Source organism: Ornithodoros turicata, chromosome 7 (genome assembly GCF_037126465.1).
Source record: "Ornithodoros turicata isolate Travis chromosome 7, ASM3712646v1, whole genome shotgun sequence".
NCBI lineage: Eukaryota > Metazoa > Arthropoda > Arachnida > Ixodida > Argasidae > Ornithodoros > Ornithodoros turicata.
This window is the reverse complement of record NC_088207.1, coordinates 31,657,140-31,672,701: the sequence shown is the minus strand read 5'-3', so window position 1 is coordinate 31,672,701 and position 15,562 is coordinate 31,657,140. Positions and strand designations below refer to the sequence as shown.

The 15,562-nt window shown below is 45.7% G+C and overlaps 3 protein-coding genes across 3 annotated transcripts; 2 read left to right on the top strand and 1 right to left on the bottom strand.

Annotated features, from left to right (window-relative positions):
• The first annotated feature begins 1,667 nt into the window (after nt 1-1,667).
• LOC135400567 (neprilysin-1-like) lies at nt 1,668-4,340 on the top strand. The gene has a single exon (XM_064632401.1). It carries the CDS (start codon nt 1,668-1,670, stop codon nt 4,338-4,340), a length of 2,673 nt encoding a protein of 890 aa, XP_064488471.1.
• A 1,016-nt stretch (nt 4,341-5,356) lies between these two features.
• On the top strand, nt 5,357-10,113 carry LOC135400842 (5-methylcytosine rRNA methyltransferase NSUN4-like). Its single transcript, XM_064632777.1, has 6 exons — nt 5,357-5,534; nt 6,019-6,622; nt 7,370-7,501; nt 8,460-8,611; nt 8,705-8,829; nt 9,655-10,113. The coding sequence occupies exons 1-6, from the start codon at nt 5,469-5,471 to the stop codon at nt 9,929-9,931; spliced, it is 1,356 nt and encodes a 451-aa protein (XP_064488847.1). The 5' UTR covers nt 5,357-5,468; the 3' UTR covers nt 9,932-10,113.
• Nucleotides 10,114-11,330: 1,217 nt separating this feature from the next.
• LOC135400841 (mitochondrial transcription rescue factor 1-like) lies at nt 11,331-14,298 on the bottom strand. Its single transcript, XM_064632776.1, has 4 exons — nt 13,881-14,298; nt 13,679-13,818; nt 12,026-12,098; nt 11,331-11,631 (listed from the first exon to the last, which is right to left on the bottom strand). Exons 1-4 carry the CDS (start codon nt 14,139-14,141, stop codon nt 11,440-11,442), a joined length of 666 nt encoding a protein of 221 aa, XP_064488846.1. The 5' UTR covers nt 14,142-14,298; the 3' UTR covers nt 11,331-11,439.
• Nucleotides 14,299-15,562: the final 1,264 nt, after the last annotated feature.

The following is a 15,562-nucleotide window of genomic DNA, read 5'->3' as shown; positions in this document are numbered from 1 at the left end:
GTCGGCCCAGGACGCATACTAGCCCCCTGTCCCCCACTCCTTCCTGCTGTCCTCTCTCCATCTGTCCACGTCTGTACGCCGCTCATAGCCACGGTTGCTTCACGGTGCTAACATTGAATAAAAACAATTTCCTGGAAGCAATGTTTACCTCCACACAGACGCACACACACATTGCTACCGTGCTCGATCGGAATCGAATCCCCTCGAATATGAGCATGGAAGGCGCCACGAACGTCGTTCATTTAGCGCATCATATGCACATTCTACGTTCGGGAACTGTTATGAAAAATATTTCATTTGAGAAGCGTGCATTTCCTGAGAAAATTGGTTCACAAGAGTGTGCGCAGCGGCGGCAATCTCTCCTTCTGGAGTGTTGTGATGCCAGGTCATCCGAGCATTCTTATTGCCTGTCGAGAATCGTCTGCTACGGCGCGGGAGCAAGGCGACCGGTCGACTACTGCTCTGCTTCAGACACTGTACGGGCGTCGCCAAGTACAACCACCAAAAGAAAGAAAAAACAAGGCTCGCTGCTTCACTATTGGGTGGATACTCGTGTCGTCGCAGACTGGCGGCCGAGGTATAGGCGTGTAGCTCTCGGCCAGGTGGCGTTGTGATCAGCGGGCGAGAGCGCCGCTCGTGGAAGATAACTGAAACATTGGTTCGCGCTCAAAAGCCTTTCGATAGACTACGGTGACTCATACACACACGAAACAAAAGTCAGTCATGTACCAATTGGCCCCGTTCATTTTGTATGTAATATCACGCCCATTCAATACTTGACACAAACTCACAATAACATTGAACATTTCACTCGCACTGCAAGTTGCGATGTAACACGATTCTGGTGTCTCTACATCACTGGTGTCCAAGTGCCCGCGAGCATTGCAGGGTGCGTCATGCACGTGCAAGGTGGAAATGGCGGGAAAGTGCAGTACGCGGCAGCAGTTCCCTACATCATCCCTCCCCCACTGGAAGGCGGCATGCCTGCTTACCTACCATAGTGTGGTGTAGTGACTGCCTGGTTGTGCTGACCAATAACTGCGCCCACTACCGCTTGGGTCCCGATTGGCGCTGGCGTCGCCGTGTGAACAGCTCACCGTAGCGCAACAAGCTTTTCTAACCCGCGAGATTTCAAAGTTATCTTGCTTACCAGCACTGCGTGCTGCACTCTCACTTTTTTGTGCGAATATGTATCCCAGGGCCTGTAACCCTTCGATATCTTCCATGCTGTCGCTTCTAACCCATGGACGAGCAAGAGGTGCCCGTCGGTTCTTTCTAACCCGTGCCATCGCGCCGGTGGGCAACTGGCATTCCTACCATTTCTGACAAAGAAAGATGAGGTAGTGGTTGCAAATAATTTTGCGATGTGAATTCAACAAGGACAAAGAAGACGATGTTTGTCATCTGGCACGGGCACTTCCTGCGAGGAAGGAGAAGAAGAACAATCGGGACCTTCCGAAGGCGCGACTGTGTCCCTGTACATCTCATCCTCAGCTCTGCGTGACGAAAACAGTCGGTACGTCACGGCGCCAAGACAAAACCACAGTGAAATTACATCCCTCGAAACGCGGCTCCAGTTTCGATAGTGCTCCAACCACGATCCACAGGATTCTTCCGTTGGTCCAATAGCACAACCGAAGGAAGGCTTCGGTATGAAGAGACTTGAAATGAGACGCGACTCCGTCGAAGGCCGTCCTGTATGGCTGTACCACACTTCTCGTGAAATTCTGAATGACCGCCATGGAGGTCTGAATGCGAGCAATGAAGCTTATGCACCCAGTTCTAGTGACCTCGCGAGCCTTTCGGATACCCGCAGCGAGTGCAGTTCTCGATATGCGTCACGGCAAACAGAAGATGGGTCTGCAGTCGTGTTTCTGTCTCTTGGAGTGATTGCCATCAGCGTTATCGGGTTATGTGCCTTCTACATATATTCGAATGATTTCAAGTCTCTCGGAAAATTATCTGCGGCGCTAAGTAGCGCTGCTGCTGGTGTGCAGGATGGAGAGTTTCGTACGAAGTCGGGGGACAGTTCGCCGTTGGGCACAGGAAAAGCGGCTGCTGGAAGCGCCGGAGGTTCCTCTACTGTCTTGCACGTTGAAGATGGAAGCACCATTTCAGCAAAGGAAATGGCGTCAGTAAACAATGGGACCAGAGTTGGCGGGCGCAGACGTACGTATCAGGAACCTCTGCAGACAGGAAGACACACCAGGAGGAATAGAAGTGGTACCTCCACGGAAAATGGAGGCGTGAGCCAAAAGTATCGGACGAGTACCAAAGGTGTCTCCAAAAAGACACAACCATCGCGAAAGGGGTTCACAACCACAGTCGATCCCGAAGTTCATACAACGGACAGCGACACGGAGACACAGATCGGCGTCCGACCGACGGCACGTCCGAAGATTTTATGCGTATCTCAAGCATGCAGGAAAGAATCAGACTACCTGGCATCTTTCCTGAACTGGTATGTAAAACCATGCAGGAACTTCTACGGGTTCGTGTGCAGTCATTGGAAAAGCATGCACCCCACGATTGGTGCCTCTGTCGATGCGTTGCGCGTCCAAAGACTAGAGGAGGACGTGTACCATGCATTCACATCCACGCAGACGTTTCCGCCGGCAATCTTGAAGATAAAAAGGCTCCTGGAGGCTTGTGCACAGAAGCATTCGCACGAAGACTATCAACTAACAATACGTAGCGTTCTCAGCAACGTGGGTTTACATGGATGGCCTTTCGTAGACGATACGATGACAGTAAGCGATGTCTGGAAAGTTGCGAGCTTGCTCATCCGGCGACTAGGGCTTGCTACACTTGTGTCCGTCGCTGTCGAGGCCGACCCCGAAACCACTAACAGGCACATCATATCGCTGGGTGAACCAAGCTTACTCATTGGGCAATACGATAAGACCGAGAGCCGTCTACCAGAATGGTACAGCACAGTGGTAATGGCGTGCCTTAGAGCGTTTGCAAACGGCGGGAATGTAGGTGCAGCCGAGGCAATAAGTGCTTTGACGGCAAGACTCGCGGAAATTTCGTCTGGCAGTGGCTACGGACCATCTGCTCTGGGGCGGTACAAAATTTTCCAGTTAGAGGACTATAACTCTCTCAGAGAACTACTAGAATTGGTTTTTCAAAATATCACGTCCATAAAGGACAACACGAAGGTCCTTACCAGGTCCGATTTGTATCTGAAATCGTTACGGCTTGTTATGCATGTGAGCAGGCCAATCGATATGCTCAATTACATGGGCTTCAGAGCCCTGATGCATCTATCGCCTCTGCTTTCGGAGAACGTTATGGAAATGGCATCCATCCAGATGAAAGAGATGACCGGAATTATCCTGCCTACGTGGCCCAAGTGGCGAAGATGTCTTCGGATGTTCGAACGTGTGCGTCCAGCAATTTTCTTGAATGCCTACGCTCAGAAGGACAAGACGTCTTCGAATACGACAGCCGTACGGATTCTTATGGACGAAATTAAGCAAGGCTTTGCCAGTAGCCTGAACAGGGTCTCGTGGTTATCCATAGAGGACAAGGCAATGCTGACGAGACGAGCAGCAAAGATAAAGATAGATTTCTTCCGGAAACCTTGGAAGAATTCTGGAAACGACAGCGTGCTTTTGTCAACAGAAGTTAACGGCATCATCACTGCGTACATGACGCTGGCTACAGGGTTAATAAGTGACAAGCTCTCGAAGGTGAAGGAACCTAGACGCACGAAAAATCGTGAGTGGAAGGGATCTGTGTTCGACACTAAGCCTACGTACAGCTTGGGATCGGGTACCATATTTGTACCGGCAAGCATTCTCGACCCGGACTACTTCGTGGACAACCTCACCATGGCCCTACAAGTTCCTCGTATAGTCAGGAAAATCATTCACGCACTCTTCGTAGCGGTGCATGCGAAGAACTTCACCTGGACCGTCGACACCGAAAGAGGATATAGCGACTTACAAAAATGCCTGCAGAGGCATTACAGGGACACGTACAGGGAAAAGGACCGTATGTCCGAGTTGACCACTTTGGATATGATGTCGCTGCTGCCAACGCATGACATCTTTATGAGCCATTTCTTTGGGAAGACAAATCGCGGCAACTTTGGCGACTACGATATTCTGTCCAAGAATAATATAACAGTTGACCAGCTCTTCTTCGTCCTGTACGCAGAAGGGTTCTGCGAAACCGGAGAAGCCGAGAAGGAAAACCGGGTGATGCAGGACGATGCCGGTCACCTTCGAGTGAATATTCCTCTTCGCAATTCTTTGCATTTTCAAAAGACGTGGGACTGTGATAGCAAATATTCTAAGAATCCTCGCAAGAAGTGTAGCGTATGGTCAAAATGATTGTTCTAGGCACTTAATCACGCCTTTGATCTGCTATTAAATGTGGAAACCCGTTTGCTCATGTGCTTCTCACGTACGGTAAGATGTCGCGGTGCGCACTCATAGGCTTACGGTTTGGCGCCCGAGTAATTTTGTTTGGTAAGTGGGTGACATGTACCAGAGAATGTAGTTTCGCCGAAGCCGGCTGGGTAGAACAAAACACAAAAACTGAACGCCGTGTGCATGTAGTAAAATCTTCCTCACTTCATTGTTGTGCTAACTTTGGACACGCGCGTCGCGAAGTGGTCGCACAAAAAAGAGAAAAAAGTCCTGGGCGTACAGCCTCCCAATGAAACACGAGCATGAGATTGATTATAACTGGCGTACGAGGAGGGGGGGGGCGGGGGGCGAGCCCCCTACATGTCACGGGCCGACACACGCAAATCGTGCATTTCACACATCTGTATGCATAGGTAGGTACCCAGTATCAGCGGTTGGGAGAGGAGAGTGAAAGAGGGTGCGGGTTTTCATATCGAGGCCCCCTCCCCCTACATTGAAGGTCCGGCGTGTGACTACGCGGCTGATTTACTTATTTTTTTGATTGCGTGTTAAGGCCGCGAAGCAACTGTGGCTATGAGGTGCGTACAGACGTGGACAGATAGAGTGAGGACAGACAGCAGGAAGGAGTGGGGCACAGGGGGGACTACGCGGCTGATGATAACACAAAGAAAACACAAATGGACGAGACGTTTGTGTCCGTCCTTGCGGACACCTCTCCGAACTCAGGGAAAGGTTACCAACAGATAGACAGCCTGCATTTACCTTGAATCCTGCACCAGCTGGCTTGCATTCTGTTTCCATGCTCTACAGCAGAAGTCTGCAACTCTTTTTTTCTTTTTTCTTTCGAATCGAAAAATATTATTGGGAACACCGCTATTGACTTATCAAGCGTAAAAACACACACACATCACCCGTGAAGTGGTCGCAATAACAAAATTACCCTGTGCGGGCAAACCCCCGGACAATTTTATGTTCGCAGTCTACCTACACTGGGCATCATCCATAATGGCGGCATCCATCGCGGCTGCGTGCTTCTGGTGCTTCTCTGATGTGTATTAGAGCTGGGAGTGGAAATGGTTCAATTTTAAGATGTTGACATCGCGATCTACTTCTCTGGCTCGCCCTTTATTGTGTCGCGCAAGGCACCTGCACTGGGTGAGGCATGTTCTAGGCTGTGGCAACTTTTTGCAGAGTGAGGAGCATTCATGCACCCTTCGTGCATATTCCAAAATTTCTGCTTGAAATTTTGTTCTTCATAAATGACTATATAAAACGAGTTTTTCACGGACTGATGGGTCAGTGGTCTTCCAGAAGACGTGAATCACTGTCAAGCTGCTTGGGGGAATGCACCAGGAACATCAATCTACTCGAATGTGGACCCGTCCCTGTTACGCACTGTTCGTGCATCAGCAGGGCAGTGCTGTTGCAGAGACACTGTCGGCCCTTTCATTAAAACCGGCGTATGGGGAAAATACCAGGAAAAAATAGTCATCAGATAAGCCGCACCGGTGGATAAGCCGCAGAGCGCCCGTGAGAAAAAAAAATCGCGCATAAGCCGCGGCTAATACGCGTAAAATTACGGTACTCATGCATTCTGTTATCGGCTTCATAAAGAAAACGTTGCCACTTATCATTTCAGGCAAAGGCCCGCAAGCAAAAGTTCCCTAAGGATCATGCCCTTCATCACTTTGATGAGTTCTACGGGGACGTGTACGGATCAAGCTGGCCCTCTATTCGTATCGCTCTACTGAGCCCTCACAAATATGTCGCAGTGGTCAATTCTTTCCTCAGAAAGTCTGACGAAATCTTGAGCAACCTCAAGGGGATGGGTGCCTTGAATTTGGCATCATTATATGAGCGTACGTTGGCATCATCTCCTCAACCGGCACACAATGAAGAGACAAAACTGGATTTGGTGAAACCTGATGATGTGCCCGTAGAAGAAACCGGTGACGTATCGATGTTCGACAATACGTCTCGTGTTTTGCATCCCACGTCAGAGTCGACCGTCTCGGGCGGAAACCCTTTGCTCAGCTTTGTCCCTAGCAGTAAAATGGTGTATCAGGAAGAAGTTATAAATGAAAGTGACTACTACAACTTCTACAAGCCAAAGTCTGACATGGCTGTTGCTATGAAATCATGGAATGGATTTGAATTTCCTCAGCACCTGAAAGCTGTAGTCTTTGGCAGAGGAGATATCTCGGCCTTTCCTGCTCCGAAGAAAACAAATGGTGGCTTGTATGGTGAGTATCTAAACTATAGAAAGAGGTAACATTTCTTTGAGTTAGAGGAACACACAATACGAAGATGACAACGCAGCTCTTCGTATTGTGTGTTCCTCAAATTCAAGGAAACGTTACCTCTTTCTACAGTACACTATCTCATCTAAGCTATATTTTTTTCGTTGTTTTGCATTAGCAATGACTTAACTATGCATATACGGAGGTCAGCACCTACAGATTCCTGCTCACTCACTCCTGACACAGCTCTCTGTTTGCTCGCTCACGCATGCTCAGTTCACAGCGCATAAGCGTCTCAAATTCACTCATGCTCAGCTCACCAAGCTTGAGCATCATTTCAGCTCACTCATGCTATGCTCATTGGCTACAATGAGCACGAGTAAGCGCACTCATGAGTAAGTTATAATGTCAGATGCATAATAAAGCTTTTGACACATGCAGTATAAATTAACTTAGATGCTAGAGCAATCCAAAGAAAATTATGCAATTATCTTGAGAAACCAGGAAAACACCAAGTCATCCACTGCAGGGTAGCACAACTCATTCTGGTGCATGCTGCTGCTACTTCTCTAGGCTTTGACGAAAATACTGCACCGAACTAACGTGCTTCTGGCTATGCCTTCGAGCTGATAACTATTCACTTGTCTCACTCGCATCCCTCACAACTACAGTGTAAGAGAAATATCTTCCTGTTACTTCTCTCAAGTGCTGTACCGTACGCTGCTACCTGTATTCGGTTTTACCAAACAGAGTACTACCTCATGGACGGTGCATCAATTCTTCCTGTGCTGGCACTTGACCTTCAGAAAGGAGAGAGCGTTGGAGACTTCTGTGCGGCACCAGGTGGAAAGTTCCTTGCAATGCATTTCACACTGTTGCCAGGTGGGATTCTGTGAACAAGACATTTTGTATGAAACAAGTGTAGGAGAAACCATAGACCAGCTTTACTTCGTTGCTCTGTAAACGGCGGAACAAGGAGAAAATAGCAACCACTACTTTGCAGTAGGTTGTAATTATAACGACAATGGCTTTGATGATAGTAACCTTGAACCCCTACCAAGCTTGTATTATACCTTTTTTTTTTTTCGACACAGACTTTTTATGAGAAAGCAGGCCGGTTATGCGGCCAGACGGAATTCCTGTAGGACGGTGTATGCACCTTCTGGACGACTAATTAGCTAAAATTCAAGAGTTACAGGAGGGCTACCGGAACAAGACAAAACAGAAAGCAAGTAGGCAGGACGATCGCTCATTACTTAGCTGATTAATTAGATGTTTTCTGGCGAATACGAGATAGCAGAATTGGAGCCAGCCATGGTTCAGATCAATTGTCCTTATTAAACACGCTGAAAAGCGAACGTACCTTCAGATATGAATTGCCAAATATTTGCTGTGCAAATGAGCCGAAACTAGAACAATGCACTACTCGAGCGCAGAAAGAGCGACAGGCAATCCATGTGAGAGGGCCACATGCTGCGTTAGAGCGATGGAGTTGATTGGTGTAGGAGCTAATCTGTTGGCTAGATGGATAGATGTCCGGCCCAGATAAGGCGAAGGTTGCGTGGTTTCTGGCTGCACAACCCACCTGCCAAGATGGCATCAGTGCTGTTCTCACAGCTTTTTTATTTAAAAAATCTACGTCGAATAAAAAAAAACACCCGGTATATCACGTGATATGAACATATTGCATGCTTGATTCACGTGAGGAGTCTCTCTTGGGTGACGTTAATCTCTGATGTGTCCAATTTTTGCCTTGCAAATTGTTAAATGTGTGTCTCAAAAATCAGTTGTATCTCTGTCTGCTTATTCCTGTACTTGCCTTGTCATGTTGTTATTGAAGGCCACTCTTTTGGCTGTGACAACTCTCCATCCCGGCTGAAAAGGTTCAACAATGTTATCGCAAGTTACATACCTCAGGAAAACACTTCCTCGATTTCTGTAGTGCAGAGAGATATCCTGAGCTGGGACGGAAGGGATGCGTCTTTTGATAAGGTACTGCCCTGAATCCTTTATCCTTTATGTTCGTTTGTGCGCTACTCAGGGGATTTTCACGTGTGGGGTATGCTCGGTGCCGTTTCTTTACAGATACTTCTAGATGTTCCATGCACTAATGACAGACACTCCGTGACAGAAGATGACAACAACTACTTTCACCAGAAGAGGCTGAGCGAAAGATTAGAGCTGCCACAAAAACAGATGGATATGCTCAGGTTATTAGAAATTGTTAATATAGTGGTCATATGTGGCAATTTCTGTGAAAGTACCTGGAACAGGCAAAAATGGGAAAAGCCTAGCACTCTCAAGTGAATAAGATTAATATCTAAAGAGATTGAAACATCCAAAGTAATCCATCCGAAAGCTTATAAAATAAAATAATTGAATATTTCAATCTCTTTAAATACTTATCTTAGTGAAAGCTCTTCTCCGTTTCTAGGAAAATGGAAGTGTGTTTATTTGGTCGTTGTAAATGATTCCTAATAATGAGCCAATTTTTGTGGCAAATGTAAAAGTTGATCTCACCAATCAGTGGAATTTTGCTAATTAACTTTATATCCAATTGGGCAACAGAAAGTTTATGTAAAACAAAGCTTGTAGTGCAAGACAGACAGCTTACTACCAAAAGTAGCTTTTTGTGTAATACTAGTCATGCTTGTTTAGTTAAAACAATTGAAATTCGGGACAACTTGCTGTAAATTGGTTACATTTCGAGTTCCCGGGGTACTCTGAAAAAAAAAAAAAAAGTGGTACTGTGTGCTCAGGAAAACAAGCAAAAAGTTCAAAGAATTAGGAGAGATCTAAACAGGTCACAATAATCCTGAACGGTAAAAACCCGAGATAGGGGAGGATGACAGGGAGTAGTACTTGTCCCTCCTTCCGTGTCTCGGGTTTTTACCATGGGTTATTGTGCATCATTTGACACGTCCTTTGACGGGGTACCACGTCTTGTCCCATTCTTTGTTGTCTCCGCATCCCTTCTGTCCTTGTCCTAGCACTTTACTCATTCACACCTGCTGTCTCTTTCTCTCTTTTTGCAGCTTTTCCCTGAAATGTCTGGCACCCGGAGGAAGTTTGGTATATTCCACATGTACACTGTCGCCTATCCAAAATGACGGAGTGGTCCACATGGCCCTGCAGCACTTGTGGGAGACCACGTCCATGGAGTTTGCAGTGGTGGACCTGTCTCGAGCATTCGCGCCTCTAAAAGGCGTGTTTCGTCTCTATCCCGACACCAAGTATGGCCAAGTGGTGCTTCCTTTCCTACCCAACAACTACGGACCAATGTACATATGCAAAATAGAAAGGATACGTTGATCAAGACCGATGCTTAGGACGTTGTAAACATGTGAACTCAATAGTCCACCCCGTGTGGTAGAGGGGCAAAGAACTGCATACCACTGATGTACCGCCAAAGAGATGCATTTCTGAACTGCTATACATGTAGGTCCCGCACAATGTATAGAATACAAATAAAAAATGTGAAATACAATACAGAAGTATGGTATCTTCTCATTAATTCTGTAGCTGAAGAAGGCGGTATTTTAATGCAATATGTGGTCGAGAATGGAAACATTAAAAGAGGGACCACATACTCCGTGCATGAGAGGTTGTGCTGACTCATGCTTGCATAAAAGCGGACCTTGCATTTTTGGATGGCGGTGGTTAAGAATGCACAGTCAGCTCTTAGCTTGCAAGAACCACCTTGCAAGTGCATGAGTAAAAACCTACCTTGTGGTTGATGCAGAACTACAAAACATCAACACTCATTCAACTGTTGTACTATTGTGTTGCTCCTTTTTTTCTATTGCTATTAATATTGTCCCAACTAGATATGGACTTACTTATCAACTTCCCCTGAACCTCGATGGCATGAATGGCTGTTTTGTTTGTTTTGCTGTTGAATTAGTATTATTCAAGTTATTTAGTGTAGTCAAATGTTTTACTTGTTTTACTAAAATTGGGTTCATCAGTTCTGCAAGGAAGAGATTAGTTCTGCAAGACTCCACGTATGCTCAACAAATTTTAGTATGAAACACCAGAATCAACATTCTGAAGGCCGATATGCGTTTTCTCATTGCCACCTCAATCACAATCTTTCTATACAAATGTCACATACTATTTCTTGGAGAGCTTTTCACGGTGCGGGAAGTTACATATCCCACACAGATCCCATTGCATCGTACACTCACATCAGTCTTCCTAGTAGTATTGCTGCTGTACAGGTATGATACTCTCTCTCTCTCAAGTTACTCTCAAACAGATTGTCCAGAAAATTTTTCCACCATCTACAGTGTGCGTCAAACTTGCAATTAACTCAGTGCGCCACTTTGTTGATCATTTCCTTTTGTCCCTATATTTAATGTTTTCGCCGGGCACCAGTGGCTTGTGGAAAGATAGCTTGCAGGGAAAGGTCACGTTATTGCCATTCCCTTTCAGGGCTCAAAAAGGTTTCCATGAATTGAATACACGTAGTGCTTAGTTTATAAAAGGACTGTGGATGCTGTCTGTTATGCCTGCATGAAGCACACAGCAAGGGAGGACAAAATGAGCATTCCAGCCTTGTTTCGTAAAAGTAATGCAAAATCTTACGTATTCTAAAAATTGATGCTGGTACAACATGGTATATGAGGAAGACCATGTACTGTTCAACTTTATTATGAAGATTGTGTGGTGTGGTGCAGGGCACATTTTAGAAAAGTCCAGGGAGCCTGTGTGCCTTGTAACATTTATATACCAACAATACATGTCAGAAATAGTGACCACTAATGCAAAACCTATGGCAAATGCTCTCCTTCCTTCAATTTCTCACCCCTACTTTTCGTTCATCTTTCTTCATAGTCTTCATACTTCTCAATGACTAAGTTTCGCTGGCGACGAAGTAACACCTTGAATTTTCCACTGTCAGTCAACCTGTCGGTGAAAATCTTGAGTACGGTCACGCGATGCACTTGCATCATATCCGGATTTTCTGACATGAATCCAACAATGTAGTCGATCTCATCACCAACATCGACCTAAACAGAGAATTTATTTTGTAGATGGGTTTTTACAGGAGTTTGAATTTGCAAAAATTTGAATTTTCTATTTCGATATATTGCGTTGACACGAAAGGTCTTTTCCGTTCAGCATTTTACAGCTTTATCACATCTGGACATCACAGCAACATCTAGGGCAGCACACATTCGGTTCTTATTGGTGGATTGTGCTGAACACTCCTTGCGAGTTTCTACATAAGGGCATGTGGCCTTATGAGGTATTTGGGCAGTGCGTTGACAAGATCGAGTCGAGGTGCAAGTATAGTAACTTGGTAAGGTATTAGTATTACTATTATTTTTACATATCAGTACATTATATTAGGTAATCATGTTAGTAAAGGATAGTAAAGCAGCATATTGCAGTGTTCCTAACCTGCATGCTTTTCTTGTTTGGTTTACTGCCATTAACTCTGATGTTGCCACTATAAAGGGCCTCTGCAGCTTTCCTGAGGAACAGAGAGACAGTAAATTAACACAAGGTCACAATATCAGAAACATTGAAATACACTACTGAAGCAACTGTTCGTACCAGTGGTTTATCCAGACCCCACCCCCCAACACCCCCAAAATCTGCAGGAGATCCCCAGAATTTTGTGAGATTGTGCAATATTTCGTCAAAAGCATGTAAAGACACCCCCTTGCGGAGCCCCCCCCAAGGACGAAATTCTGGGTAAACCACTAGCGCATGCTTAAAGGCAGTGACATTTAATATTGTTCAAAACCTTGTCTCATACATCAAGCAACCTCTCATGCACAATATTTGTTGTATGCACTACGCGTTTTCATAGGAGCAGTTGCCGTCATATGTCCGCTTCTGCGCATTCAAATTTGAATCATGATATAGATTTTGCGGGCCTATGAGTAGCGCCCCTAGCGGATCATGTGAATGGGCTCCTCAAAGGGGTTGTCGATTATGACATGGTCGTTATAATCTAGTAGGCCGTGATCTAGGCACACATGTCTGTAAGTCCGTATGGTCCCATTCGCTGCTAGCGCGTCACTCTGAGGACAGAATACGCTGGAGCGTGTTCCGTAAACTTTTGTCCAGCACTGTACTCTCCACGTCATTATCACCCACATTCACAGTGCTGGGCGGTAACTCGTTACTGTAGCTGTGTTACTTTAACTTAGCTCGTTACTTTTGAACTCCAGTTACTTCTTGAGGAACTTGTTCCTCTTCTAGGTAACTGTTTGACTTGGGGTAAGTTCAAAGTTCCCTTTGTTCAATTCTGATGCACAGATAGCATGAGCTGCGTCCTCCTTTTGTGATGAGACGACAGCCATGTAGCAAGCCAAATACCCTGCGTGGCGTCTCCTTGTCTGAATCCGCTCCCACCAGGGGGAGAATCCAGACCCTCGGCTTGGGGGGGGAGCAGGGTTCCTTTGTCGAAGCGCGTAGTGAGGGAGGGGAGAGAGGGAAATCCAATGTATAAACTGGCCCTATGGATGCGTCACTGGCTCCCATGTTGCACAGTGAACACTACAAATTCAGTGCTGGCCAGTGTTCTTGTACAACAGCACATGTTACTTGCTGCACAACATGCCGCAGCCTGGAATTTGTAATTTATGGAGGGTGTCTTTACTGCTCCATTAAAAGCTGGCACCACAATCAACAAATGTGCAGTGCTATCTGCCCAAGCACTACACATTCACACAGTGGAAAATGGGTAGAATGTAGCTGTGTATGCAGTGTAAACAATGCAGGCTAAAAGTGCCCCCCTGCCATGATGTGGCAGTTGAAATACTACAAAAATTTGTAACCATATATGTGTGAATATGTTTGGTTTCGTTCAGTTTCCCCAGTGCATATTACATGTTCACTCACCAAGAGGTAATGACACAAAAGCTATAATAATGATGATTGAAAAATCCTTCCAGTTGTTTTATCGTGTCTGTTTTTGTGGTCCCTAGTCTTGGGGTTCTAGTAACATGATTTATCGTGTTAATCGTGCCCACATTGCACCAAATAAATAACATGGCAACAATATGATACTGTTGCAGGAGACACCCATATTCATATACCCACGTTCTTGACAGGTTGATTCCACCCTTTAAAATGCTGTCTATCCTCATTGATGAAACATTTGGTGATACTTCGTTATCACCGTGAGCGACATCCTCCTTGTCCTCATCCTCATCATCCTCCTCCTCTTCTTCCAGTTCTTCCTGAAAGACGTGATGCGTGATAAATCTCATATTGAATCACACGGTGGAACAGATTTCCTTGCCTCTATTTTTCGTTTGCCCTTCTTGGATTTCCATCGAACTGGGGTCTGTAAAACCGTGCTGTTTCGCGGTGTAGCTATGCCACGTTGAAGATTTGAAAAACGTCTAACGCAATTCAGTGGTGCACACGCTGCATTACTTATACACGACGAAACAGGTTCACTGCAGCTAATGCCGCTGAAGGCAAGCGCTACGCGCAGGGACTGCACCTTTCTGAAGTTTTGAAGCAGTGGCCTGAAGAACAACAGAGAACTGCCTGCCATCCTGTGACTCGCCGAGACTTCGAGAACAATTATTCGAAAAACTGCCCCCGCCGCAAACCTGTACCGTGTTGCGCTTCAAAATATTACTTTACTTTTTACCACTTCTGCTAAGTAACTCTCGGCTATGGCTAAGAATGGCCGCCTTTGATTTTTGGCTCGAATTGGCTCAATAGCAGCAACAAAAGAACACTGGTAACCCTGGCAACTGGCGTCGAGCGCGTTGACTTACATGGCGTTTTGAGTCGTTGAGGTTGAGTTGGTTGAGTCTGGTAGAGTCGTTGAGTATCATGCACGCATGCCACATGCCACTAAGTTACCACCGTACTAACCCCCCTGACACCCCAATCTCTGCATGTTTTTGGAGAACTGTGACAAAACGTACCACAAACGCCACGTGGCGGATTCGAACCTCTTCTTGAACCTTTTGGCCGTTCGGTGCTTCTTTCTTCCTTTTTTTCGGGGATGAGGGGGGGACCCCCTCACTTCCAGGTTTGAACATGGGGTTCAGTGGACCAATCCCAGCATGCACGTGGCACTTGTCCACAGCGGATCCCCCCTCGGGAAAATCCTACATCTGCCCCTGGTTGATGTAAATACAGTAAAATTGAATTACAGTTTTTGTTTACATGGATGCAAACTGTATCACATTGGAGCTTTTCGACATGCGAGCAACATACAAGTATAAAGTTTGTAGCTACGTTTTGTCACAGCAGCTTGATAGTCTTGCATGGTGTACATATGGATGCAGAATTACATCACATTACATGTTAAGCTTAAAGATTAGGTTAGGTCACATTAGTCGAGCATTATACACAGGCAATACTACAGTATTGCATAGCGGTGTGAGTGGTATAGATCTCGTAAAATTTTTATTTATTCATTCATACTGTGGACCCAGCTGTGGGTCCTTGCAGGTGTGGACATTCTTATTAATCCATGAACAAAAAGCATTATAATCTTGAATGAGGACAGCTTCCTCAGGCAACCTGTTCCAATCCCCCGCCGTGCATTGCAAAAATGAAAACTTCTGAGCGTCGACCTTTGATGACTACCTCTAGAGACATCGCATGATTCAGTCTCCTGGATCCTGTAACTTGTTGAGTTAAAAAATTTACAATGTCACATTCAAGTTTGTGATGAAGAAGCAAATGCAAAAATTTTAGCCTTGCCCTTCGATGATGCACAGCGAGGGTTTCAAGCTCACACTTACACAAGAAATCATTAACAGAAACAGTCCTTCTGTAATCAGAAGCGAACAGCCATTCGCTGTATCTTCTCTAACGCTGAAATATCGTTTGTATTATGCAGACCCCAAATCTGTGAGGTGTATTCCAATGTTCTGCCTAACATATGTTTTATACGTAGCCAGTTTAATGTCATATGAGGCAGACCAGAGCTTCTTGGTCTGATTGCAAATTTTC

Bases quoted from the DNA above. Each gene is read 5' to 3' on its own strand.
- LOC135400567 (XM_064632401.1), top strand. From the start codon at position 1,668: ATGAGACGCGACTCCGTCGAAGGCCGTCCTGTATGGCTGTACCACACT.
- LOC135400842 (XM_064632777.1), top strand. From the start codon at position 5,469: ATGTTGACATCGCGATCTACTTCTCTGGCTCGCCCTTTATTGTGTCGC. The intron at 6,623-7,369 runs GTGAGTATCTAA...TTTACCAAACAG, and splicing joins AACAAATGGTGGCTTGTATG to AGTACTACCTCATGGACGGT. The intron at 8,612-8,704 runs GTACTGCCCTGA...GTTTCTTTACAG, and splicing joins GGGATGCGTCTTTTGATAAG to ATACTTCTAGATGTTCCATG.
- LOC135400841 (XM_064632776.1), bottom strand. From the start codon at position 14,141: ATGGCAGGCAGTTCTCTGTTGTTCTTCAGGCCACTGCTTCAAAACTTC. The intron at 13,819-13,880 runs GCAAGGAAATCT...CACGTCTTTCAG, and splicing joins AGGGCAAACGAAAAATAGAG to GAAGAACTGGAAGAAGAGGA. The intron at 11,632-12,025 runs GTTAGGAACACT...TTCTCTGTTTAG, and splicing joins CAAACAAGAAAAGCATGCAG to GTCGATGTTGGTGATGAGAT.